Source organism: Micromys minutus (genome assembly GCF_963924665.1).
Source record: "Micromys minutus genome assembly, chromosome: 15".
In the NCBI taxonomy this organism is placed as follows: Eukaryota; Metazoa; Chordata; class Mammalia; order Rodentia; family Muridae; genus Micromys; species Micromys minutus.
Window position 1 is genome coordinate 29,321,538 of NC_137984.1, and position 27,058 is coordinate 29,348,595.

The following is a 27,058-nucleotide window of genomic DNA, read 5'->3' on the forward strand; positions in this document are numbered from 1 at the left end:
ATGGTCACTGAAGGTAGAGTTAAAATGCCATTCCATGTTCCTCAAGGGCACAAATGCAGGTATCTGTGCATGGAGAAAATATGTACTAGAGATCTCCATTCAGGCAGAGTTAATATCCTACTGGTCATAAGTCAATGTTAAGGAATCAATAACATACATTAACATGTCTTTTAAATAGAGACAAGTTTTCATATTGGTTGATCGAATGTTGGTAGAAACTTAGCCTGATACTTCCTTTAGACAAGGTGGCTCAGAACTTGTTACACCAGCATTCTGGAGACTTCACAGAATATAACCACAATGAAAACCAATTATACATACTACTTTTCAATTTCTAAAAGTTTTTTAAAAAAGACTTGATTTTTCTATGCAGAATCTAATTGGTATTCATGATTAAAAATAAGAAAACACCAAAATCCATCACTGCTGCATATTTCAATGTAATATATTAAAATTTATTATTTTCTGCATAATATTCATTGAAATTATCATTTAACATTCTCTAGAAGGCCTTATAATTTAAAAATTAAAGAATTCTGTAGGAGGGAAAAGAAAAAGCACCCTACTTAACACACTGATTTTGAGAACGTTCACATACGCACTATCTTTTCATCTGGACTTAGTCCCTGCTTAGTTCAATCCTGCATAGGCCAATGTATACACACACACTCCATAGTAAACCCTACATTACCCACAATTTTTTTTTTTGTGCTTTGTGCTTCTTCTTACAGCAGCATAGGAAACCAATTCTAAGAGTTACCATTCTATTGGCTACTGTAAATAGAATAAATTCTCCATGCTCGGACACAAGGATATTTAGTTAAGTCAACAATGACAGAGGAAGCATTTTGATTTTTAACCTTGTAAGTGTTCAACCTTGAACCATACAATAGAAATTAAGCTGAAATTTCTAGTTCATACCTAACTACATCAAGAATGCTCTCCCCAAAGATCAGCAGATACTTACGAAAATTTTACTAGCATTCTGTAGAAATCAACACGTATTGGTATGTGGACTTCGTGGCTACCATTCTTCACCTTTTAGACTGGACACAGGACATAGGTTATAAATAACTTGAAGATAAATATTAATTGCCTGGGTACTATCCTAGTAAAGGTTAGCCAAGTAGTTTTGTTATTATAAAACTTTCTTGTTCCATTTTCATACCCCAAATAGGTATTAGTCTACCACTGATTAACAAGTTTCTAAGCTGCAATTACCTCTTCCTTATTGTGTAAGTGAGGCAGCAGAGCTCTGCAAATGTGAACGGCAAATACCCAGGCACTGTAATAGGTGCATGATGCTTTGAGGACAAGACTGTACCTACAATTCTGTCCACACACAGGAAGACTAAACAATGAAGCTGTTATTTCATAAGCTGTCAATATACAGACAATGGGTTTCCTCATAATTAAACAGGTCACAATACCAAGAGAAACAGCCTACAGGAAGATACAGACTTACATATTCCAACACCTACTAAGTACAAAGCAAAACCACTCCGCGACCGAAGGAAAATTATTTAGTGCTCACTACAGGTGTATAAGAACGTGGCTCCAACGAATGCTTGTACATAAGCAAGATTTTTAAGAGGTTTGTAATGAAGGTGTGTAAAAAATAAAATGGCCAAAACAGTTTGAAGCAATTAGAGTCCAATGGCTTTCTATGTTTTCTTTTAGATGCTTTATTTTTAATTGGTATTTTAGAACAGCAAATTGTCTTTCACAGCAGTGCTTCCTCATCTGATAACACAGTCCCCTTTTCTAAATGTAAAGATTTAAAATAAATCAAAATGAACATTAAGGCATACAAACAGCTACTTTAAATCTGTTCTTACTTAATAAGGATACTTTGTACTCATATTAAAATACATGGAATGTTGGCACACAACTGAAGCTGCTGTAGAAGATCAGATGTTCTGTGGGTTACTGAAACTCTCTAAAACATACCTTACATGGTTTCCATTTTACAAATTTAAGTGTTGAGAAATGTCTAAATAATAAGTAACAATTAAAATAAAATGTTTTATTTGTAAATTATGTACAGAATACACTTTATGTTATGACAAGGAGATGGGGAGGAAGGAAGAGCCTTGTTGTCAGTCAGCGCTCCTCACTTCTGCTGGAGATGACCACCTTTCTCTGGATTGAACGCACAAGTCAGTTGGGATTTCCTAAGCTGGAAAAGGAAAATCTGTAGTTGAATTAAAAGGGTTGCTGCACTGTTACTAGGTGGTTTGTTTCCACAAAATGTTCTTGATCCCTGCTAACTGAAAAACCTTAAAAAAGGAATTTTCTGGTATAATTTTATGAAAAAAAATCAAAAAACAAAACAAAAAGAGTGTAACTAGCAAGAACAATGAGTTTAAGCATTTCATCCTAAAGAAACTGCGAAATGGCTATATACTTATGCATAATCTGAATGCTGCAGTTTCTTTAGTGGTTTCCATTAGTCTAACAGTAAAAAGCCATACAACTATCAAAAATGCCCTTAATCTAAATGCCACTGTGGACAAGGTACCTCTGAAGACTATCAAAATGAGGCCTACTTACTGTAGAATTATCAGATGGACAGGACTTATTAATGGCTTTAGACTGTACCAATAGTACCAATGTTCTACAAAACAAAAGGCTGACTGTAACTGAATGTCAAATACATCTCAGGAAATGAATTTAAAGGATGCTACAAATGCCATCTGTACATCATGATGATCGGCCAACACAGGAAACCCAACCTGTTGTACTTATTCAGTCCCCAAACTAGTCAGATTATGATTTTTCATGGGAAGATTTAGGCATTTCTCCATCTTTGTCGTCATCTTCCTCATCACAATCCCCATCTGTCTGCTGTTCCAGTTCCTCTTTCGTGATCATTTCAAAATCATTCCCATTCCCACTACTGTGTTGGGAGCGGTCATCTTCCCGCCTGTCACTGTCTGTGTCTGAGTGGCGCTCTCCACACGAGCCTTCTGGTCCATGGTCTCCTGGAGCTCCTTTCCCTTCTTCATCCTCCTTTTTCTCACTGTCTGACTTTTCCTCACTGTCGGACTTCTGCTGCTTTTTGGCTTCAGATCTCTCATCCTTCTTTAAGTCTGCTTTTGGTCCTTTGTACTCGTGTGTGTACAGAGGCCTGAAGGAGTCAATGAAGCCCACGTCAGCAGTCAGGTTTGGCAGGAACCAAAAGTGGTGCCTTCCTCCAGTTATCAGCCAGATGATAAGGAACAGGATGCAGCGAGCTGCGGGGAGAAAGTTTCTCTTGAATAAATAAAATTAGCCTTGAATCAAGTACAGGAAAATTTGTAGGAAACTGAGACAATATTTGGCTGTACTTGCATATTTTATGCACCATAAAGACAAATACTTAACATCAGATGAGCTTAGCATCTGACAGTATTTTAAGAGCTCTGAAACTTAGAAACACAAATTTGATTTGTGCATTCTGTGAAGTTGTGCTTCAGTAAGGACAGTAGTCGGGTGGAAGCTGAACATGTATGACATCACAGCGTAAGAAAAGAAGAAAACTGAGTAAGGACAATGAGTGTCACTGGAAAAGCAGAATGCCATGCAGTCTTACTTCCCAGGCTTTATGTCTTATGATTTTAAAAACACTACATTCAATATACAATATAGTATAAATGCAAATATAATGCTGAAAAAGTGTAGACACTGAAATATATATATATATTATTATTTCTGATTTTAAAATAAATGCAAAAATCTCAGTGGGCCCTTAAATGTATTCTAGATATAAAGCATGTACCAACTTGTCTAAAGATAGATCAGTTTTGAATAAAAAATCCAGGCATTAAAAAATTTCTATCATTAAATTCCTGTTTTATTAATTAGGTCAATTTGCTTCTTTAAGTACCAACTGCCTCAACATGAAGAGTAATTCTCTGTACCTTAGATACAAGCTAGTACTGTGGTGAATCACGGTGGTGCTGTAATCCTAGCACCTGGGTCAAGGCCTGAGCTACCCGCTAAGACTCTATCTCAAGAACCTAAAAGGATAAATTTAAAGAAACCTCAGAAACCATATAATGCCAACAAAGCCACCACCACAGCCAAGACTGCTCAAATACATGGTTTATAAGGTAACCTGTTTTGTTTTGGTTGGTGCTTGGGCTGCAATCTAGGGTGGCCTGTCAGCTGGGCAGCATAAAACTATATCCTCAACCTTTTAAACTGAGACAGGGTAAGCTGTCCAGAAAAGTCTGTGACTTGCTGTGTAATCCAAGCTGGCCTTAAACTTAAACTCTGTATCCTCCTGCCTCAGCTTTCCAAATAGCTGGGATCATAACGATCTGTAATTATGTTTGGCTGAAATTACTCTTACTATATTATGACAACAGTATTTCAAATGGTTTTCCATTGATTTACCAATTAAGTACATATTAGTGATCTTTCTCTTCCTTCCTTTCTTTTTCTTTTTTCCTTCTAGAGACAGGGTTTCTCTGTATAGTCTGGCTATCTTAGAACTTGCTCTGTAGACCAAAATGGCCTAGAACTCAGATTTGTCTGCCTCTCTCCCTTGAGTGTTAGTGACTAAAGGCATGTGCCCCAACACCTGGCTTTATTTATTTATTTAATTTTTAAAAGGTAACAATGACTATAAAAATGTTCCAGGGTAACCAGTTTTGTTTTGCTCTGTCTTAAAATTATGTATAACTATTTCAAAGAAAGCTACAGACAGCAGAGCCCTGGTTTTCTCATTATTGTGCTTTAGATAAATCAGAGGGCATGGTTTTTATACAAGTCTTGATTTATAAAGCAGTACTCATAAGTAATCTTACTTCTAAAGTAGCATTTTTATTTTCACAAAAATAAAAAACATACCACGGAATACTACAGATAAGAATCGTTTGTGACACAAAAAAGCAAATATGTCTGAAGCGATCATTTACAAGTGAATTCCACTGATAAAGCAACAGAAGTATTCCTGCAAATACAATTACAATGTTGTAGTTTATTCACAAAGTTGTAAGACAGTTCAAGTGCTTTATCAGATACAAAAAAAAAAGCATTTTAGAAAGATGGTAAGTAAACTGAATTTCTTACTACATGTAAACTGGGCATAACAGAATTTAACATGCCATGGTTTTTCTCTATATGGCAATAAAGGGGTGAACCACAGAAAAACTACATGTCCCATCGCTGCCACTCTTATAGTAAAAGTTCCACATGTTAGAAAAATGCCACATCTTAAGTGGCGATATAAAAACACTAAAACATTTTATACCACAGCATGTGTAAGTGGGCTATAGACAGAAACTATTTGAAAGAAAAATTTGAAGGGTAGAATGCAGCTCAATTGGTGGAGTGCTTGGCTAGCAGGCAGGAGGCTGCCTGGGCTTAATCTCCATCACTGCATAACACTAGGCCTGGAGACGCCTGCCTGTAGTGCCAGCACCGGGGCAGGAACAGGGTCATAAACACTGCAATACTGACGATAACCGAATAAGAAACCTTGTCTTAAAGTATTATACATACAGGCATGTGCAAATACATATGTAAATTTGTACAGATATTTGTGTGTGTGTATATATTTGCACATATATATTTGTAGTTACATGTTGTGTTTGCTTATTTTAATTTGAAAGATTATCTGATACACAATATTTATATACATAGAAACCTGGAAAAATTATTTTCAAAACTGAAGAAACTATTTTAAAGGTCAAAACAATCAAACATAAATCACAGTGCTAGTGGTTTAATTACAATAGCAACTAGAATAATTATACTCAGTAGAGCTAATACTTTGCTGAGAAACGTGAAGAAACTATAAGTTTCGCTGTTTGACGGCCAGGAAGCGTCAACCTTACAGCATCTGCTGTGAATGTCCTGGCTCTCTCCTGGCACTAGTTACCTGTGCACTAGGACTGGGTACTGTCTCCTGGCACTAGTTACCTGTGCACTAGGACTGGCTACTGTCTCCTGGCACTAGTTACCTGTGCACTAGGACTGGCTACTGTCTCCTGGCACTAGTTACCTGCTCACTAGGACTGGCTACTGTCTCTTGGCACTAGTTACCTGCCCACTAGGACTGGCTACTGTCTCTTGGCACTAGTTACCTGCTCACTAGGACTGGCTACTGTCTCTTGGCACTAGTTACCTGCCCACTAGGACTGGCTACTGTCTCTTGGCACTAGTTACCTGCTCACTAGGACTGCTACTGTCTCTTGGCCTACAATTATGCTGTGCTGTCTGCAGAAGCAGCAAAGCACTTTCCTCAAGGTGACTAAGCTAGAGGAACGAAAAACAATCAAAGTTAGGTGGAAAAGGGCTCATATGAAATGGTAGACTAGAAGACAGTGGATGGTCACTTGGTTCATGTGAATGGTGGCATCAATTCAGGATACTTTGGTGACCGGGGAAAGTGAGAATAAAGAAACTGTTTAGGGTTATACAAATAAGTATTTCTTTTATACAAATAAAAATTAATTACCCATCAGAGAATAATGTGCATCCAGGTCTGTCTTCTAACTCTACTGTGGGTGGTTTAATTTTTTCTATAAAGCAGTACTATTCTTGGTTGTGAGTGGTGATGGCACATGCTTTTAATTCTGACACTTGGAAAGGCAACAGTAGTTTGAGACCAGCTAGGGCTAGGTAGTGAGACCATGTCTTGAATAAAGGTATGAAACAACTCAATAATTCTGAATGTTAGACAGGGCATCAAGTGAGGGATAGAAATGGAGAAGAGCCTGAGGAAAAGAAGGTCCAGCGACAGGCCCAAAGGGGGATCCAGCTCAAGGGGAGGCCCCACGGCCTGACACCATTACTGAGGCTATGGAGTGCTCACCAAAAGGGACCTATCATGACTGCCCTTTGAAAGACCCAACAAGCAGCTGAAAGAGTCAGAGGCAGATAATTACCAATGAACAGAAGCTGCTGACCCCTGTGGCTGAATTAGGGAAAAGCTGGAAGAAGCTGAGGAGGAGGGTGACCATGTAGGAGGACCAGCAGTCTTAACTAACCTGGACCCACAAGATCTCTCAGACACTGGATCACCAACCAGGCAGCTGATATGAGGCCCCCAACACATATACAGTAGAGGACTGCTAGGTTTGGAACCAGAGAAGATGCACCTAACCCTCAAGGAATGGAGGCCCCAGGGAGTGGGGAGTCTGGTAGGGTGGGGACATCCTAGAGGAGTTGGGGGGGGGGAAGGGGTGTGGAACAGTCAAAGGGTGGACTGGGAGTGGGATAAAATCTGGACTGTAAAAAAAAGATTAAAAAAAAAAAGAACATTCACTTTGTTTTCTTATTTGGTTTTTAGTTATTTAGGTTCTTAATTCATCTAGAATTCATTTTGATACCTAAGTGAAAGCTTATATTGTCCCTAAAGTGGTAAACAAATTTTTTAGAACCACTTAAATGACTACATGAGTAGAACTTATATTTCTAATACAAGTTACATTTACTTTACTTCAAATATCTAATAATGAAAAATTAATGTTCATTATAGATAATTTTAAAACACATCTACATACAGATTAAAATAACTAAGTAAATTTCAAATGGCTCACCATAAAAAGACAGCTAAACAAGGCAACAGATATTTTAACTTGATATAATCATTCCACAATACAAATAATTTTAGATATAATTACTTTATACTGTACAGAATTGTGTTCATCAATCAAATGTAGTATTAATAAAACATGAGTTTGAAAAGATAGAGCAAATCCCAGATCAGAGCCAGTGTAATCAGGTCTGAACTCAGATCTGTCCTAGGACACACTTCCTGACTTATGTGTACCAATTCTGCCATTCAGCTACACTGGAGTCCCAGGTTAAAGTCTAAGTGCTCATGCCTACCTTACACCAAGGTCAGGATTATATACCACTTACCAATAGCAAGGAGAAGAATGCTGGCTACAAAACAGCCTGCGCCCACACTGAGGTAATAGACAGCGACTCTCATTTCTGCTGGCCAGAGAGGGAAGAGGGTGGCAGCTATCACTGCAATCACTGCAGTGAGAAAGGACAACGTCAGAGTGACTTTTAGAATAGACTCATTACAACAACAGTGAACATATTCTTGAAAATGGGGACTGATAAATACTAGAGACAAAAAAAGTAACATTTGAATAATGAATTTTATGCTATTTAACATAACATTTTATACTTTTCCTAAATTTGTTTAGTATTTTTTTAAATCTACATTACATCTAATTATTAAAAATACTGCCTAGAGATTAAAACTATTCCTTAAATGGCCAACTACTGTCATTTTGAAGCTACTATATATATATTTTTTTTTAATATTAGGAATAGGGAAGCTTAAATCAAAACAAAACAATCAAAGAACATCCCACCTCCCACTCCTGGGAATCAGATTCATAAAGCTATTTTTTAAAAAAGGCCAGAGGGTTAAGAAAACTATATATAAACATCTCTAGGGTTTTTTGTTTGTTTGTTTGTTTTGCAATTATGGTAGAGCCTCTTGGAAAACTATTAAATTAGAAGCCTGATTATTAAGTCTTTTTCATTAAGAACAGGACTCAGATTCTTGTTGTACTATGCATAAGCTAGGAAACCCTTCAAAGTTAATTTACCTTATATTTGGTAAATACCTGTTCTTACTGAAAGAGACATCAGAAGGCATTTATGACAAAGTGATTACCACACTGTAAACAATCCATAGCATTAGCATTTTGCGTTTAGCTAAGTTTCAACTTCCCCCCCTTTCTGTACTTTTTTTAAGTTTCAACTCTTTTAAGTTTCTCTAAATGTGATCCTAAAATATCTTATTGACCAATCATCATATTTTAGATAGTATGTTTTTGCTATTTAATTATTCTTTCCCATCCATTTTACCTCCAAATTTAAATACACACACACACACACACACACACACACGTTCAATAACAATATAAATAATGAGTCAAAGGCTATAGTGAAGAAATCATCGAGCTTCTGTTTCAGTGTTCAGTCGTAAACACTACGAAGCCTATTTCCAGAGACTGCTCATTACAATAAAAATTAGTTAAAAATACCTTTTTCTAACTAAAGGAACTTATGTAACTCACTCTTTGGCAGATTTCTTTTTTCCTATCTTGAAAGCTGCATGCTATTCTCTTACACTGCCAGTATTCACTCTTCTCCTGAGGAATGTGAACTACTTCCAGTTTTACATGGTAAGGGACAATCCTCCCACAAGTATACTTGCACTCGTGCATCATATGACTGTGATCATGTAACACAATGAGTTCTAGGCTCAGTAGTGAAGTACTTGCCTAGCACATGTAAGACCCTGGGTTTGATCCCAGGCACTGTAACAATGAAGAAGCTGTAACAATTAGTTCCTTTCAATGGAACTGGTAGGCCAAAAGATACAAGCATTTACAATTTGATCACTTCTTTGCCTAACTGTGTCATGAAAAGGAACATAAGATAAATTCCTACAAAACTTACAGGGTCAATGTGTTTACATCACACCTTGAGAGCTATTGGCAAACTGCCTGCTATAAAAGTAAGAGAAAGGAGTGTACCAGCATCAGTTGTTGGAGGGTCCCCTCCACCCCAGGACTTTCACTGTAAACTTCTGCAAGCTTCATCTTTGTTACTTCACTCTGTATCATGAGTCATTCCTAACCAGCATGAATGGTAACCAGCAGGAAACTGTGTTTCTTCTGTGAGCTACATTTATCTTTTATCAGGTGGTTCTACCATGTTAATACCTTAGAAATGTTTTAGCTGTTGCAAATAATTTAAGTTTAATATCTTCTAAGTTTATTTAAAATATTCTCTTAGAGAGTTCTTACTTCATATTAAATTTAAGAATATTTCTGAGGTCCTGCATTTGTCCTCTAAAGTTTAGCTTATACTAAAAAGCTACTTATATGCTCCTACTTACCAAGAATTAATCCCATGACAAATGTTTTAATGTGAACTGGGTCATAGATCCACACAAAAACCTAGAAGAATCAAGAAACCTCAATGCTTAAAAGTTCTAAGACCACATTAGTAAGAAGTTTGCTTCTCTACTGTAGTTCCTCAAACACAGTCTCCATCTCTTAACACTCTAAGTGAGAACTTTCCCTTTCTGATCAGGACTACACTGATTAAAAGCCTCTTAGTTCTACCTCTCACATTACAGTATTTTTCCATTTCCTTGTTTATTTTGAACAAGACGCTTTATTTTTTTTTCTAATTAATTTATATTTTCTAACACTTGGAGTTCTAAATAAACCTCTGTTTTACTGTTTACATTTTCCTTGGGAATCAGGTTTAAAAACATTAGTTTTGCTAGTAACCACTTAAAAAAAAAAACAAAACAAAACTCTAAAACCTCATTTTTGCCCCTTAGACAGTTTTCTTTGTATAACAGCCCTGGCTGGCCTTAAACTGACTATATAGACCAGGGGCTGGCCTCAAACTCAGAGATCTGTCTCCTGAGTGCTAGGATTAAAGGCTACCATATCCAGCTTAAAAACCTATCTTTAAAAAAGGGACAATTTCCAATTTTAATAGTCTGGAGACATATGGTTTCTTGTGTGCGTGCGTACTCACACGCACGTACACATGCATAACCTGGCAAGGCTGGCTTTGTTCAGCTTGCTTCCTTCCCTAATAGACCTATAACTCTTTCCTGGTACAATAGGCAATCTGCCAGTCAGTTCTAAAGGCTCAAGTCAAATGCCCATGGTCTCCAGAATCTCCTTATCCTTTCTAATTAAATTAAGCATACCTAATTGGTGTTTTCACACCATCAATGCTTACTACAATGTAACACAGAAAGATGTTTATGTGCCCATATCTTTAACTGCCTATAAAGCTTCCTTGAGAGAATTCCACTGTGTTTTACTATACCTGTGAAGCAGCTGGTACTTAGTAATATACTTAACACTTAAGATATCTGAGCTCTTCCTATTGCAGAATTTCAAATATCCAGTCCTAGGAGCCACTGCTGTTATATATACATCGGTTGGTATAAGTGTGCCAAGAAAGAATGTGTCTTGGAATTCAACAGTTTAGCAGCAAGGACATAAGCTACTCTTTTTGTAGTAATTAAGTGACTACTGTAACAGTTTTCATGCAAGGCCATCACCAAACAAATCTCATTAGAGAAGATGTAATAAAACTATCTCCTTGTGAAAGGCATTAGTAATGGTGAAAGTTTCAGGCCCCTTAAGAGAAGTGTCTGATGAGACGCTGTAGAAGTACCAGAGATCAGTGGTGAGCCCCGTGAACCAGTCTGCTTTTTTGCCTCCATTCAAGTGGGCAAACTAAATCCCTAATACGAAGACTGCATCTTTGAGGTAACATAATTAGCGAGCCCGTCCTGACATAGTTTGCTGAAATAGAAGGCTGTTGCCTCTCATCTCCTGTAGATATAGTTAAGGTCACGGAGCATGAGGCACTCTGGCAAGAAGACTTTAGCACAGACAAAAAGGGAGGAGGAGCTTGGGCCTGCCACGGAGCCTTACACCTATGCTGCTCATCCCTAGAGTATACTAACGAGAAAGAAAAGAAGCACCTACTTTGTACTAAGCTACTATAATTTTAGTATTTGACTTCAAATGAAGTCAAATCTGATTCTAACATTTTATAAAACTAGATTAGAAAAGTAGTTTTTGAAAGTTATTTTTATATGCTTAAATGTATAAGATTTTTCTAAATTGTTTCTTCTTGTATTATATTTCTGAAACTTTCTATGAAAAATTGGAGTTCAATTATATCAAATCTATTATTCTCTAATCTCACCTCATTTCCATCCAAAAACACTTGATCATCATGTGGCTCAAGTTTGAATTTTTTCTTAGTTTCCTTCTTTTTTGGAGTTCCTGGAGTTTCCTCCTATAAACAAACAGGTGAAAAGAATCAAACACTCAAGACAGCAAAAGCTATGATACTCATCAAGTGAAAAGTCTCACCATTTCCAACACTAGCAAAGTAAGTTCAGTATTTATAAATAATCATGACAGTTGTCTCACATGACTGCTAAAACCTTATGATCATAGGCCAATAATGATCATGTGTACACAAGTGAGTTTTTTTTCCATTTATGTGTATGGATGTTTTGCCCGCATTTACATCTGCGTCCTGTTCATGCAGTGTTTTAAGCAGGCTGGCTGGAAGACCTCCCGGGAACTGAGTTAACAGGTTATGAGCCTCCACATGGGTCATGGACACAGAAAGTGAGTCCTCTGGTAGAACAGCCTCTGCACCACCTCTGCAGCGCCTATAATGACCTTACATTTTAATCTAACTTCAGGAAAACTTACCTTTTTGGACTCTTCCTTTTCACCATCTTTCTTTTTTTCTTTTTCCTTTTTGGTTTTTTCTTCCTTAATACTTTCTTTCTTGCTCTTTTTATCATCTTCTTTCCCACTTTCAGATTTTCCTTTATCTTTTTCTTTTTTTATGTCTTTATCATATTTCATTTTCATTACTTTTAGAGCCCGATGAAAAAATTGTTTCTTTAAAAGCCTTGGGGAAAAGTAACAGTTATCTTATTATGATTCCCATCAACTACAAAGATACAGACTTCTTTTAAAAGCAAAAATATCAAAACCCAAATAAAGTGAGCAAAGGAAGATGTGAACTGGCAATTTATAGAAGAAATTATAATCTGTAAGTCTATGAAAAATACACTGAAATATAATAAACATTACAAACAAGGAGTTCCATAAAGGGAAAAAAAGCCCAATCGCCAAACTATGTAAAAGTTATCAAAACTTTTTAACTTTTAACTGAAAGATGTTACTGGTTTGAGACTTATTCACATAATTCCTCTCTAAACACACTGATAGTAATTAATACTTATCCTCATTTAATGTTAGGTCTCTATTGCAAGAGTAAAAATAAAGATGAAAATAGTTTATTTAAGAAATGTCAACAGAGAAAATTGTGTTCATGTCTGTTTGGTCCTATGTCTTTCCAGCTGTTTTATGGAGTTTCTACATGTACTTCATCATTCAATCTACTGTGATCAAGTGGGTGGTGAATAATTTCATCTACTAAGATGAGATTTCTGTGCACTGACAGGGATTCTAACAAGAAGAATCTACTAAAAATGTGCAATGGGTTAAGTATAAACACTGTCTTCCTAGACAGCCACTTCTCCCTAAATATAGTAAAGGCGTTGCCATCGTGTGGCATGTTCCTGCTCCAAAAAGGCGTGAGTTTTCATTTCACTTTCTTCAAGTTTTCCCTGAATCACCACCTAGCCAGCTGGAGATGCGCATGCCCGAGTCATCCCCTCACTTTCTGCACTTCACTATGTACTTACCTCATTGTGTAGTCTGCGTTTGTACCTTTCCTAGACCTACACCACTAACAGGCAGATCTGTCAGTTATCTAATGAGTTCAGAGGCTTAGCTGATGCCTTATTAAGCCAATCTCATTTCTTTACATTTGTTTTTGTTTTTTCCTTTCTAACCTTAGAATCCTATCTAAGAGTTCGGTTCTTCCCATTGTTATTTATAAGTCATGTTTTAAATCTCACGTTCTAGTTGTGAGTTCCTGATAGTATGCTTCATTTTAACCTTGGTAATGTATTACACACCTGCTACGGCTAATCTAGAACACAGATGACTAACATCTCTGTCCCTAAAGGTAACTATTTACCCTTCTACTTGTACCTTCCTGGTGTCCAACCAGGATGCTCACTGTCACTGGCTTACTAGGTTTTTCTTTCTGAACAGATGACTAATGTTCATTCTGGTCATTATGTTGTGACTTCTGGGGCACCTATATTGTTCCTTGTTTGATTGGGCTTTCATGTGATGCCCAATTAAATGCAGCTCATGGGCTTCCCATACAAGTAATGTCAAGATTTCCTCATTTGGCCCATTCTTTTTCAGAAGCAGATATCCTTCTGAAATCTGTACCAGCTGTCCCCCCATGAATGCTATTTGTATCTGCTTGGTGCTATGTAAATAAACAAAAATTTGAAGGGAGACTTTATTGGTTACTACTCGTAAATACAAAGGGGAATTTAACAGTAATAGACTAAGTAGACTAGTGGGCCATTCGAATATAAAGAAGAATATTCTTCTATTTCAGAATACCTTGAAAAATTATTAAAGAAGATATATTCTAATTTTGTTTATATTAGCATTCAATACTGAATCAAAAATATAAAATTTTTACTGGAAAAACAAATTTCATAGTTAAAGATATACACATATTAAAACTTCTCTAATACTAATGTGATTAACTATGACATAGTAGTACAATAACTTAGAATTTATTTTACATCATTAATTTGTATCTTCAATTTTCTTAAATATAATTTGTGAGAAAAAATGTTCTCGATCATTTAAGAAATAAGTATTTGAGAAAAACATTTCCTCAGTGAGAAGCAACAGACTGGCACAGACCAGGGACTGCTGCTTCTGCTGCTCCTCCTACATGGTTACTCAGCCAACAAAGCAAAGTATGGCAGTGCAGTGTAATACAGGCAGGCACCTTACAGCAAGCTAAAGGCCAGCATCAACTTAAATGGAAAGGAATGAAAAGCAATTCTGCTACAATCAAGAACAAGAACAGGCTGACAGTTCTTTCTACACCTATTCAGTAGCAGTATTTCAAGTCCTAGTAAGAGCAATAACATAGCTGAAGGAGATCAAGGAATAAAGTCAAAGCGTCCCTATTTGCAGATGATAATAAGTGACCCTACAAATTCCACCAGGGGTCTCCTATAGCTGATAAACACTTTCAGCAAAGTAGCTGGATATAAAATGAACTCACAAAATTACTAGCCTTTCTATATACAAATGACAAACAGATTGAGAAAGAATTCAGGGAAACATCTTTTATAATATCCTCAAATAATATGAAATATCTTGGGGGTAATTCTAAGTAAGCAAATGAAAGATTTGCATGATAAAAACTTCAACACATTGATGAAATAGAAGAAGAAATCAGAAGATGGAAAGATGTCCGTCCCATGCTCATGGATCAGTAGGATTAATATAATAAAGATGGCCATCCTGGGCTGGAGAGATGGCTCAGTGGTTGGTTAAGAGCACTAACTACTCTTCCAGAGGTCCTGAATTCAATTCCCAGCAACCACATGGTGGCTCACAACCATCTGTAATGAGATCTGATACCCTCTTCTAGTGTGTCTGAAGACAGCTACAATGCACAATGCACTCATATACATTAAATAAATAAAACTTAAAAAAAAAGGGCTAACCTACCAAAAGCACTCTACAGATTCAATTTAACCCCCATCAAATTCTACCACAATTCTTCAGAGATTTCAAAGGTCAATTTTCAGCTTCACATGGAAACATACACACACACAAACACACATGCACTCACATCATATACACACATTACACTATACTACACATACCATATGCACACACACACATATCTCTCATGCACACACATACACATTATCTCTTTCTCTCTCTCTCTGACACACACACACCACACATCTATCACTCTCTCTCACACACATACACCACATACCCACCACGCGTTTTAAAAACAATACTGAATAATAAAAGAATTACTGGTGGTAATCACCATTCCTAACCTCAAATTGCACTACAGAAGTACAGTACTGAAAACAGCATGATATTGGCACACAAACAGACACATCAGTCAGTAGAACCAAACAATCCAGACAAATCCAAATACCTATGGACTCCTGATTTTTGATAAAGAAGCCAAAAATGCACCCTGAAAGAAATGACAGCATCTTCAACAAATAGTTCTGGTCAAATTGAATGATTGTATGTGGATGAATCCAAATCCATCCATACTTATCCTGCTCAAAACTCATTTCCAAATGGATCAAAGACCTCAACATAAGGCCATATACACTAAATGTGATAGGAGAGAAAGTGAGGAACAGCCTGAACTCACTGGCAAAGAAGACATTCTGAACAGAACACTGTCAGCACCGGCACTAAAAACAACAGTTAATAAATGAAACCTCAGGCTGAAGAAAGAGATGACTCAGTGGTTAACAGCACAGTTTGGTCTTCCAGAAGACCTGGGTTCAATTCCCAGCACCTCATCAAAATGAAAAACTTTTCAGTTCATAAGACACACAAAATATATAAAGAACTAGATATTAATATTAATAATGAAATATTAAAAAACTAGACATCAAGAGAACAACACAATTAAAAAATAGGTTACAAATCTAAACAGAATTTTCAAAACAAGAAACCCAAATGGCTGAGAAACTCTTAAGAAATGTTCAACATCCTTAGTCATCAGGGAAATGCATATCAAAACTACTTTGAGATTTCATACATCACACATAATGGCCAAGATCAATAAAACAAAAAATGGCTCACGCTGGCGAGGATGTGAGATAAGGGGAACACTCCTCCATTGCTGGTGGGAGTGCCAACTGGTTCAGCCACTAAGGAAATCAGTGAGGCAGTCCTTCAAGAGGATGGAAATGATCTACCTCAAGATCCAGGTACACTGCTCTTAGCATATACCTAAAGAATGGTCCATCCTACTACAGAGACACTTAATCAACCATGTTCATCGCTGCTCTACTTAATATTTACACAACGGAGTATTACTCAGCAGTTGAAATAATGAAATCATGAAAAATCACAAGAAAATGTAAACAAGAAAAAAAATCATCCTGAGTGAGGTATCCCAGATCCAGAAAGACAAATATGTTATGTATTTACTTATAATTAGTTATTAGCTATGAAGTCAATGATGACCAAACGACAGTCTGAGAACCAGAGGGTTAGTGAAGAGTACAGTACTTGGGGGACAAATAAATCTTATCAGGAAAGGGAAATAGTTATGGAGCGATGGGGTGGCTGGAACCGGAGAATTTAGTTGGGAATGAGAATATATTCCTTGTGCTTTCTCTTTGGTTTGCTCTCTTGTTCTGTTGTTCTGTTCTATTCTAATTTGTTTCTTATTTATTTATTTAATTATTACTCTTTAAATGCCAGTTTTCTAGTAAGAAACAGAAAGGGGTGGATCTGATGGGAAGGAAAGGAGGGAAGAATGAAAGGAGGAGAGGAATATATGAGAAAGAAGTATGTAGTTAATGTCCAACCACCTTTAGGTACAAACGTTCAAATACTGCCTTTGCCACTTAACTAAGGTAGGTAATATTAGGTAAATTGATTTTTTTTTTAATCTCTAAAATGTAGCTCCTATCATATATAATTTTTAGGATTAAGTGAGAAACATATAAATTGTTAGTGCTTGATATATATACACACATTCAATACATGTTAGCTATTTTTGCTGTAACAAGATCATCAATTTCAATAGTTCTATAAACATAAGCTTCAGAGATCACTCCATTTTCATTCTGTGGATCACTGACCTTCTTGGTATTTTTAGATAATGTCTACTAAAGTGATGTTGATTTACTAGCTTTAAATATGTGGTATGGTACAAACTACTTAAACATATAGCATGCTGGCATGTTCACAGAACTACTACTATGGCCCTATTTCAGTATGTTTATGCTTCTTCCTAGGAACCAATGACCTTTCTTCTCTTGCTTTTTAACATTTCCTCTGTAAAGCCATTACTGAAAGCTTCTCCAACGAATATTACTACCTGGAATTTTTTAACAGATGAGAATTCATACTCTGAGGCAGTGACCAAGTCATAGTAACCAATGTTATGAGGTCTAGCACTGTAATGGGAATTTAATTTATGCTGAATAGTTTTTTTTAAAAAAAAAGGTTTTTAAAATTTTATGTGTAGTCCTTTTGGTGTCTTATTTTTTTTTCAGATTTAGTATTTACTGAATATCAGACATGTTAGGAACGTTCACAAATATAGCAATGACAAGTTTTAAAAAGTATAAACATGCTAAGTGTTACAAAGTTATGATAAAGTATAAATAGTCCTACTGCTTTCTAATTAAGCTTGCAAGTTGACTTTAAAGAAGAAATGTGGCAAGTAAATGAAAGTGAAGAGAATATACCTTATTAGAGTGTGACGTGGTGAGACAAAGTCTCACTGAAATTAGGTTAAAGACTTATGTATGAAATGGGCCATACAAAGTATAGACTAACAAATACGCCTTAGGGACTGGAGAGATGGATGACTCAGCAGCTAAGAGTATTTGCTACTCTTGCAGAAGACTAGGGTTTGATTCTCAGCACCCATGTGGTGGCTTACAACTATCTGTAACTCTAGTTGCAGGGGAATCGGATAACCTCTTCTGGCCTGTAGCACACATGGCACATAAACATACACATACAGAGAAAAACTAAATCTTTAAAAAAGAAGAAAATAATACATCTAAATTACTAGCATACATTTTTGCTTTGGCCATTTCCCCTCCAACCCCACCATGTCCACTTAACTGCTTAAGAAAATGAAACTGGACAAGAGTCTTGTGGTGGATTTCTCTATGAGAACTGGTCACAAAGATGATTTTATGGCTACAAAGGAAAGTAGTTGATACTATCTTAGGTCTAGCCCTTTATTTTAATGCAGAAGGAACACAAATGACTTAAGAAGAACTTGAGTTTGTCTCTGACGTTTTCTAAGTTCCACATCTTTAATTTTTTAAAAAGATTTATTTCTTATATATAAGTACACTGTAATTGTCTTCAAAAAACACCAGAAGATCTTGTTACAGATGGTTTTAAGCCAGCATGTGGTTGCTGGGATTTGAACTCAGGACCTCTGGAAGAGCAGTCAGTGATCTTAATGGGCTGAGCTATCTCTCCAGCCCATTTTTAAAAAATGATTTATTTATGTGTATGGTGAGTGCAGTATGTAAATGCATTGTGTGGGTGCACCTGGTGTCCTCAGAGGTCAGAAAAAGACAAAGGATCCTCTGGAATGGAGTGACAGGGGTTATAATTTGTCAGGAGGCTGCTGAGAAACAGTGGGTTCCTACATGAGAGCAGCAAGTGCCCTTAGGGAAGCCATCTCTTTATCATATAACAAGGTATTAAGGTTGCTAAAAGACTACAATATGTGAACTAATACTGGCTGCTCTCCTGAGAGATTTAGGCTTAGAAATTGAATATCCCTAATAGTAACATTGGCAGGTGATACAGATTACCGTTTGCTACAATAAATGCATCATTAATTTGCTGGAGTAGACAATCTGGTGAGAGGATAGAGTACAGCAGAGACTGCTGCATTGAGAGTGTTAGCCCTTACTTGCTGTATGACCGTGTGTCCCAATTCCTGCATCTATAGTATTCCTTTACTTTTTATAGCCTACACATCTTGAAGCAGAGGGGGAAGTTTATTTTGAAAATTTCATCAGACAAATTACTGTACAAGACAGTAAATATAACTTGTATCATTAGTTCAGCCCCACTCCCAAAATAAAACTTGTTTCTGAAATGTTCATTAGTCATCTCTAGTCATTCAGCAACTAAGACTTCTAAGTATTCGATAATTATTAACTTTAACAGTTTTTAAAGAGGTTCTCAGATGAAAAATGTTTTCTTTTTTCTTTTTTTAAAGACAGTATCTTAAGCAGTCCAGGTTAGCCTCCAACTCACTTGTAGCAAGAATAACCTTGAATTCTTGCTCTTTCTACCTCCATCTTTCCAATGTGTCACTAAACCTTATAGATGGCAGATAAAGTGTTATTAAGCACAGTTATCATTAAATGCTATATGTGCCGCCTGAACAAACTCTAATTTACAATCCTACTCACATTTTAAACTACAGTACCATTAATATGCTCTTTACATATTAAATAGAGAGAGGAAAATAATTTGGTTTGTTTTTTTAGGTATAAATTCATGACCAAAAGTTTCTTTACAAAGAAAAAGTACCTAAATGAAAACCATGTATGTTACCAAAGTGCATACACTTTATCTTGAAATCTTCCAGCCTACAAAGACAATATAACTGTTTTGATTTAAAAAAAAATACTTTATTAGTAATCACTGAAAACAGCAAGTAAGTTAGGCTTATAGTCCAGGGCAAAGCCACTAAAAAACAAAGGTTAACAGAACTAACCATCATCCCTATACAAGATCTGAAGAAAGAAAAAAAAAAAAAAAAAAACAACAAAACAAAAAACCTGACCATTTTCTACACAGAACTTGTTCAATGTTTATGCTTTTTAAATCTTGATTCTTTCATTCAGTAACTCTGGCAAATACACACAAGTAAAAGAACATAGTTACAAAATACACACAATTAAAAACATAGTACAAATTACACATGATTAAAAACATAGTAAGTCTAAGAACAAATATATTTCCACTGATAAAATTCAAGTTACATATAAAGCACACCACATTTAGTAACAAAAATAGTTAAAAGGTTTGAGTACTATGGAAAAAGTTGACATTACTGTTATCCTTCACCAAAAAATAATACCTGTTGCAGTAGTCAACCACAGACTCCCTGGTTGTAAATAAAGCTTCCTCTCCTTTCTTGGCCTTTGCCCACTTTGAATCCAAGAGGCACTCCACTGCCTTTGAAGCTACAGAAGAAATTTGTTATATGAAAGTTGGTATACATGAATTTATGTCTTATGAAATCATGTTATAAATGTCAACATCCTAACAACAGAAAATAAAACAGAGTATCAAGTCTAATGACTACAATGTTCTTTATGTCAACCTGTGAATATATTGATAAGCATCTTCACAATAATATTGGTAAATAAATAATATTATTTAAAGCAAGATAAATTAGTAGGGAAATGTTTGTAACAAAAAGCCCTCTCAAAAATATTTGTTAACCATCACTTAACAGTCACAATAAAAAAAAAATAACTCCAACCACTTCCTTTTTCCTCAATGGTAATGAAAATTCTCATATTATAACCACTAAAGAATCACTCTGAACAACCTACGGCTGTAATAGCAAAGACATCCATCAGCTCTAGAGATTAGTATGCCTATTTTTCTCAAGTTTTACTCAGTATCAAATTCATTAATAACATAAAAAGAAAATTTCTTCTGTATACAGAAATTCAAGTTTAATTGTTAAGACAAAAATACAACTACAACCACCATTTATAAGCTACGGGCTATATTACAGATGATATCAGCTAATCTTAGGTTGAATAGGTAATATATGAACAATGTTCCTAATTAGTTTCATGATATCATACTATCTGAACAAAAGGCACTATTTTATAACAAACACCGAAAATGTCTTCTTTTTAAAATTTCTAACAAAACCAATTATAAAGCACTTCATGGTTTTACTTTTCAATCATGAAAGACTAGGATAATCAGCTGCCATATGCCCATCACCCAGCTTCAATAACCACATGCAAGCTCTCTTATGTATCTAAATCTAGAACTTCATAGAGTTTGTACAGTAGTAAGCCTAAAGGTGTAATCCTACCAATAAAATAATCAACCCGGTGACCCATCATATTGGTGGATTTTGTTGGACAGTTGAATCGAAGATACTTAGCTACAGCCTTCTCTTCTTTAGATGGTTCACCAACTTCCTGTAACATAGGAATATTAATTTAGTGTGCTTATTTTACTAACGAGTCATTTACACATTTGTTCTATAAATCTTTCCAAGTGTTAGAAAGGGCTTGCTTTCCAACCTTCCTTGGAGCAGACCTGATAATGATACAAAAGACAAAATGGACACTCTTAGTACTGTCTTCTAAATACAAACCTACAGGGCCAAAGGCTGTCCAAATGTTGGTCTTAATTACAGAACATTAAGCTGCTTTTCAACTATCTGTATAGTTTTCCTTCAATTGTGGATGGCCTCCTTTACTATTCACAAAGCAATAACTAAAAAGATGTTGCCAACAATGACTGCTTAAATGTCAAAGTAATTAGAAACAGGTATCATAAATAAATGTTATAACCACAATCAAACACGTGTCTGGATCAATGCATAACAGTTTGTAAAAAGTCTCCAATTAACCTAAGCTAGCAGCCTCAGGAGGAAGCTTAAGAACTGAGATGCTCAGGACCAGCACTTAGTCCCTTCTCCCTTCCCTCCGATCACAGATGCTGTCTGGACCTCTTCCCCAGTAGGATTGTGAACAGAATACTTTGCTAACTTCTGCACTAGACTTCTAACAGAAGTGAAAGCCTTTGGAGAGTATTAATAAATGCTTATAAGACATATGAAACTGAGCTCATCAATTCAGATGAATGAACTTTTTAACCCCATGAATAATCACAGCTATCTTTGAACAAGGATATAAAGAACTAGATTAGGCTAGACAGCCCTTTCTTTGCATCCTGATATGAATCTACTGGCTACTGCTAATCACAACTCAAAATTACTTAAACAGGAAGTCTGGCAGAATATTGATAAAGACTTTAATTAATATACTTTAGAAAATATCAAAACCCAAATACTATAATGAAACAGAAGTTGGCATTTGTAGTCTACTGGAGAAAAAGAAAAAAAATATAGAGCAAAGTCATGGGCTTGCTTTATTCTGACAGAATTTCAAATAATTTACAACTAAATAGAAATAAAGTTATTGGTCTATCAATAGTGGAGAACAAAAGAAAACATGTCTTAGTTTTCTGCACACAAGTGAAAAGAAGTAGCTTAAGTGTTTATGAAAATGTTAAACTGTAGGTTAGTAGAAGATATTCTGAAAACAAGAGGTGACCTTAAATAAACTATGTGCTTAAAGTCACACAGCTCTGTAAGCCAACAACAGCAGTATCATCTCCAATTTGCTTCTGTCATACTTCCTATGGCAATGGGTTTGTTTGCTATATAACTGCCAAATGCTCTATAAAGCATGGTATGTTGGGAGGTGGTGGTGGAAAGATGAACTTTCAGACTTAGAACTAGATTCTGGGTTCTTTCTCTTTCCTTCAGAAGATCCTGAGAAGTCAGACCTGAGTCTGGTTCAACAGTCCCAAATATTTTTCTTCTCTTTCCTAAAATAAGGTATACAAGCCCATGACATGTCAGGACTTTATTTCTAGGGAGACAGATGGGTACAACAAAAATAACTGATGAAAGTTATACAAGTTCTAAGATACAGAAGTCATCTGAAGATTTCAGACTGAACTAGATTCTAAATATAAGCAGAACACTATATGGAATGATTCTTTGAGAAAGAGTAAGTCAAACTAAATCTTTTTAAATAAAATTTTATATTCAGAATTTGAGGAGGTAGAACAAACACTCAGTGGTTAAGAGTACACAGCTCTTGGAGCAGACCCTAGTCTCTTCCTAGCACCTACAGTGGGTGGCCCACCAATACCTGTAACCACCAATGCCAGTTCCACAAGATCTGATGCCCTTTTCTGTCCTCAGTGGGCACCTGCACTAAAGTAAACACATCTTTACAAAGATACACAGACATACACAAAACTAAATAAATATCACACACACACACACACACACATATATATGTATAAAACTTGGGATTAAAGTAATAAAAAATTAAATACTTTTTAGTCAGTGATGAGGTGGAAAGAGTATTCCACCGGGAATGAGATGACTGGTCTAAATCTAATTTTATTAACTTAAAAGGCAATCCTAGTCCAAGTCACATAACCTCACTGGAAATCAGTTTGTCATTAAAATGAGAGTGAGATCAGCAAGCTCCAAGCCTGTAAAAGTCAGAACAATTCTAGGGGGGTTGGTTTCCTCCTGCCACCTTATGGGATCAAACTCAAGCCTCAGAATCAGGCAGATGCCTCTGCCATCTCACTTCCTGAGCTTGAACTTAGGACAGAGGATTCCAAATAAATTCTATCATTTTTTTTTTCAATTTTTAAACTCCATGGTATCAGAATTCTAAATCAATGCTTCTACTGCCTTGTTAATCTACAAAGTCACCCATTTCCTATTCTTAAACAAGACTTTTAAGAAAGCATTTCATTAGTTTTAACTACAATCACTCTTGTTAGAGAACCTGTTATTAAGATTTTATAGTACAGTGTCAATGAACATGGAAGCTCACTTCAAAGCTTCAGTGACCTGATCTGAGTCTAAGAAAGAAATGTGATAGTGGTACCCTTGCTTCCAACTGTTAGGACACCAGTTTCTAAAAGTATTCTGTCCTGGAAAAGCAAATGAATTGGCTCCAAAACCAAAAGAACTCTCAAATTAATCGTCTGAATCAAACATCCCTCTAACTCCCCTAAAAGTCACTGTAATTCAACCAAATCTGACTTTAAACAGAACATCAAGTAACAGGAAACTCACCAGATAGTATAAATGCTTTTGCTTTAGTCTTTGAATAGATTTTTTTCTGTAACAAACTCTGAACTTTGTCAATTACATTTGATCTTTTTATCTCAAGTGAAGCCAATATCAGAGTTTTTGATCCTCCACAGGAATATAAGAACTGAGAATTCCCTAGCACAGTTAGTTGGAAGAGGCAGAAGCAACGTCTCAATGGTTAAGAGTAAGTCTACTTCCCCAGAAGACCTCAGTTTGGATGCCAGCACCCTGTGACTCCAGCTCCAGGAGAGCTGACATTCCATTCCAGCCTCAACTGACACCTGCACCCATGCACACATAACAAAAACAAAAACAACAACAAAATTTTAAAAATTTGTTCAGTATGTAAGGGTACTCCTGTAAGATCTTCCACAAACATTCTATACTATTATATAAAAACCTATTTAGATGGAGAAATCTTTAAATTTCATAACACCAAGCTGACTTTTAATAACCAGAGTCTCAAATAAACAGAGTAAATAGCTATATTTCATATAACTTACAGCCTAAATGGTTAATTTACTGGATAAATGGTTTTTAATTATTTGTAAGCTTATTAAGGAGTGCTTAACAAAAACCAATATAACTAACCTAATTTCTTTATTCTAGAGAAGAAGGGCATTTTTAATAACTTTTAGTAAGTCATTAACTTAATCTTTTTATACCAACTCTACAACCCTAAAACCTTTTCATTCTGAAAGGTAAACGATCCTTCGTACAAATGCAGAAGTTGAGGAAAAATAAAAACAAGACAACTAAACCACAAACCGTGGTAATTAACTGGTGGAGCTAGACACAGGCAGAAGGTAACCAACCAGTTGCTCTTGGTCACTACCATTAGAGAACCATAAAGCTTTTACCCACTTTCCTGTTTAACATAAGCTCATAGCTGTAATATGAGCAGTGATGTAAAAGGTACATTATAGTACCTTTATGATAATATTGAAGAACATATAAAACTGTAAATAATGTGCATTAAAGAGCAAAAAAAGTACAAATTTGTCTGGCTAAGGATAAACATAACAAGTACAGGAGGCACAAATTTAACAACTTACAATACAATTGTAATAAAATAACTATCCATGTTAAACTACAGTACTAAATTTCAAAAACCTAGGAATAGCATAATTAGAAATGTCTACTGTCTTGACACTCTGGTTTTAAAAAAAACCTGTGTGAACTTGGACTGTGTCTCTAATTCCCTTCTGTAACCTGTTCAAAATTATTTTGTCACACCTGCCAATTTCCACACTTACTGAACACTGGTATCTTTCCCACAGTATTTAAAGAGTTTTCAACTGTAACTTACATAGTTCAAAAGACCTGTAGGCCAATACGTGGATAAGCCTTTTAAAAATGGATATAAAACGAAAACAGAAAGAAGTCATCCTAAGTGTGGACCAGAAAGACAAGAATGAGTGTAACAACTTGTGACTGATACATAAACAACTTACTAGATGCCATCAACTTATGCCTTTGGTTTCTGGGTGAGCTCTGGAGGCACTCACATCAACGTTTGACGTGCACCAAACAAGGGACACACAATTGGGGAAAAAAACTGCGGGGAAAAGATGCTCAGGTGACATTCACATGGGATGAGGGAGACACATTATGTAGGGCATGAGGCAGCTGGCATGTGAGAGGTTTCTGGGTGCCACCATCCCATTGCAGCATCGATCGGGTAGGGTTTGTTTACATCGTGTCGCCTGGAAGAAAGCCGGCAAGCTCCACGCCGACCATTCGGTTAAAAGAACCACTGAGAAGGCGATAAGAAGGCAGACACCGCTTATCATCTGGAAGGAGCCCTCGGGCCGGCCCGGGCCAGCAGACGGACCGTCTGGAAGCACAAAGAACCGGCGGCGGTGCCTCAGGTCAGCCCTCCTTCCGTGGCCTTAATACCGGGAGCGCCAGGGAGACATGAAGGAGGGAGGGGAGGCCGGCGTCCGCGCTCCGGAGGAAGCTGGCTCCCCGCGCAGGCCCGGGCCCTCCGCCGCAGGAACGCGGGGCCGGACTCGGGATTCGAGCGCCGCGCCTCCTTCCTTCCTTCCCCCGCAGCTCCACAGATCCCCTCGGCCGAGCGGCCGCTAGCACCGTCCCGTCTCGGGCCCGTCACGGCGCCACGACCCAGCGGAGACAGCCTCCCTGCGCCCAGCCGCTCGGGACGTCTCCCACTGTCCCTCCTCGTCCCAGCGCGCCCGAGCTCGCCCCCGGTCCCACGGCTCCGCCGGGCTACCTGGATCCGCTTCTTGTGTCGCCTGCGTTCCGCCATGTTGGCCGCTCCGCCCGGTTCCTTCTGACGTGGATTGAGTAGGGGAGGGGGGCGGCGGAAATCTCGCGAGAGCGCGGCGGCTCGCGGCCCGTTATGTAACCCGCCGCGGGCTCTGGGCCGGGGGCGGCCGGTGGCCGGCCTCCGTGGTTTTCGCTCTGTCCCCGCGGTGGCGGACGGTGGAGGCTGGTCCCCGGACGCCGGCGCGAAGTGAGTCAGAGCGCAGGAGGCTGGGAAGAGGCCCCGGCTCTCAAGCCTGACTGAATGTCGGAGTCACCTGGCTGGCTTGTAAATACCGATCCTCGGGGCCCCACCCCTCGGAGTCACCGACGCCGGTGAGGCCTTTCCGGAGGAGAAGACCTGGACCACCGGGGCCCACAGCATCACTTGTTCTGCTTCCTGCCCCAACAAGCCCCGTCGCAGCCCACTTCGGTTCTGCGAAGTTCCCCTTAAAACATGGAAAGCAACTTCAGAGTCAGTCTCCTTTAATGAGTGTGGAGGATTACACAGCCCGTTCCCAAAGGCTTGGAATGTCCGCTCATCACGTGACTCCTCGTAACCCCTCTGTAGAATCCAGAGGTCAGGAAGAGCCCAGGGAAGTTAAGATGGAAAGGAGCTAGACTAGTTGGGATTCAGTAGACTGCAGGCCACTTCTAGTCTGTTGACTTGCTATAGGACTATTATTCTGGAACCTTCTAGTCCAAAGACATT

At 37.4% G+C, this 27,058-nt stretch overlaps 1 protein-coding gene across 2 annotated transcripts; it reads right to left on the reverse strand.

Moving 5' to 3' along the window:
- Window positions 1–527: 527 nt before the first annotated feature.
- On the reverse strand, window positions 528–26,419 carry SEC62 (SEC62 homolog, preprotein translocation factor). Of its 2 annotated transcripts, XM_080929578.1 has the most exons (9): window positions 26,315–26,419; window positions 21,256–21,364; window positions 20,275–20,380; window positions 12,237–12,441; window positions 11,716–11,808; window positions 9,866–9,926; window positions 7,858–7,977; window positions 2,800–3,236; window positions 528–2,179 (listed from the first exon to the last, which is right to left on the reverse strand). In XM_080929578.1, the coding sequence occupies exons 1-9, from the start codon at window positions 26,348–26,350 to the stop codon at window positions 2,114–2,116; spliced, it is 1,233 nt and encodes a 410-aa protein (XP_080785704.1). In that variant the 5' UTR covers window positions 26,351–26,419; the 3' UTR covers window positions 528–2,113. The 2 variants fall into 2 exon arrangements, with proteins under 2 accessions (XP_080785704.1, XP_080785703.1); XM_080929577.1 differs by having other exon boundaries at window positions 532–3,236.
- Window positions 26,420–27,058: the final 639 nt, after the last annotated feature.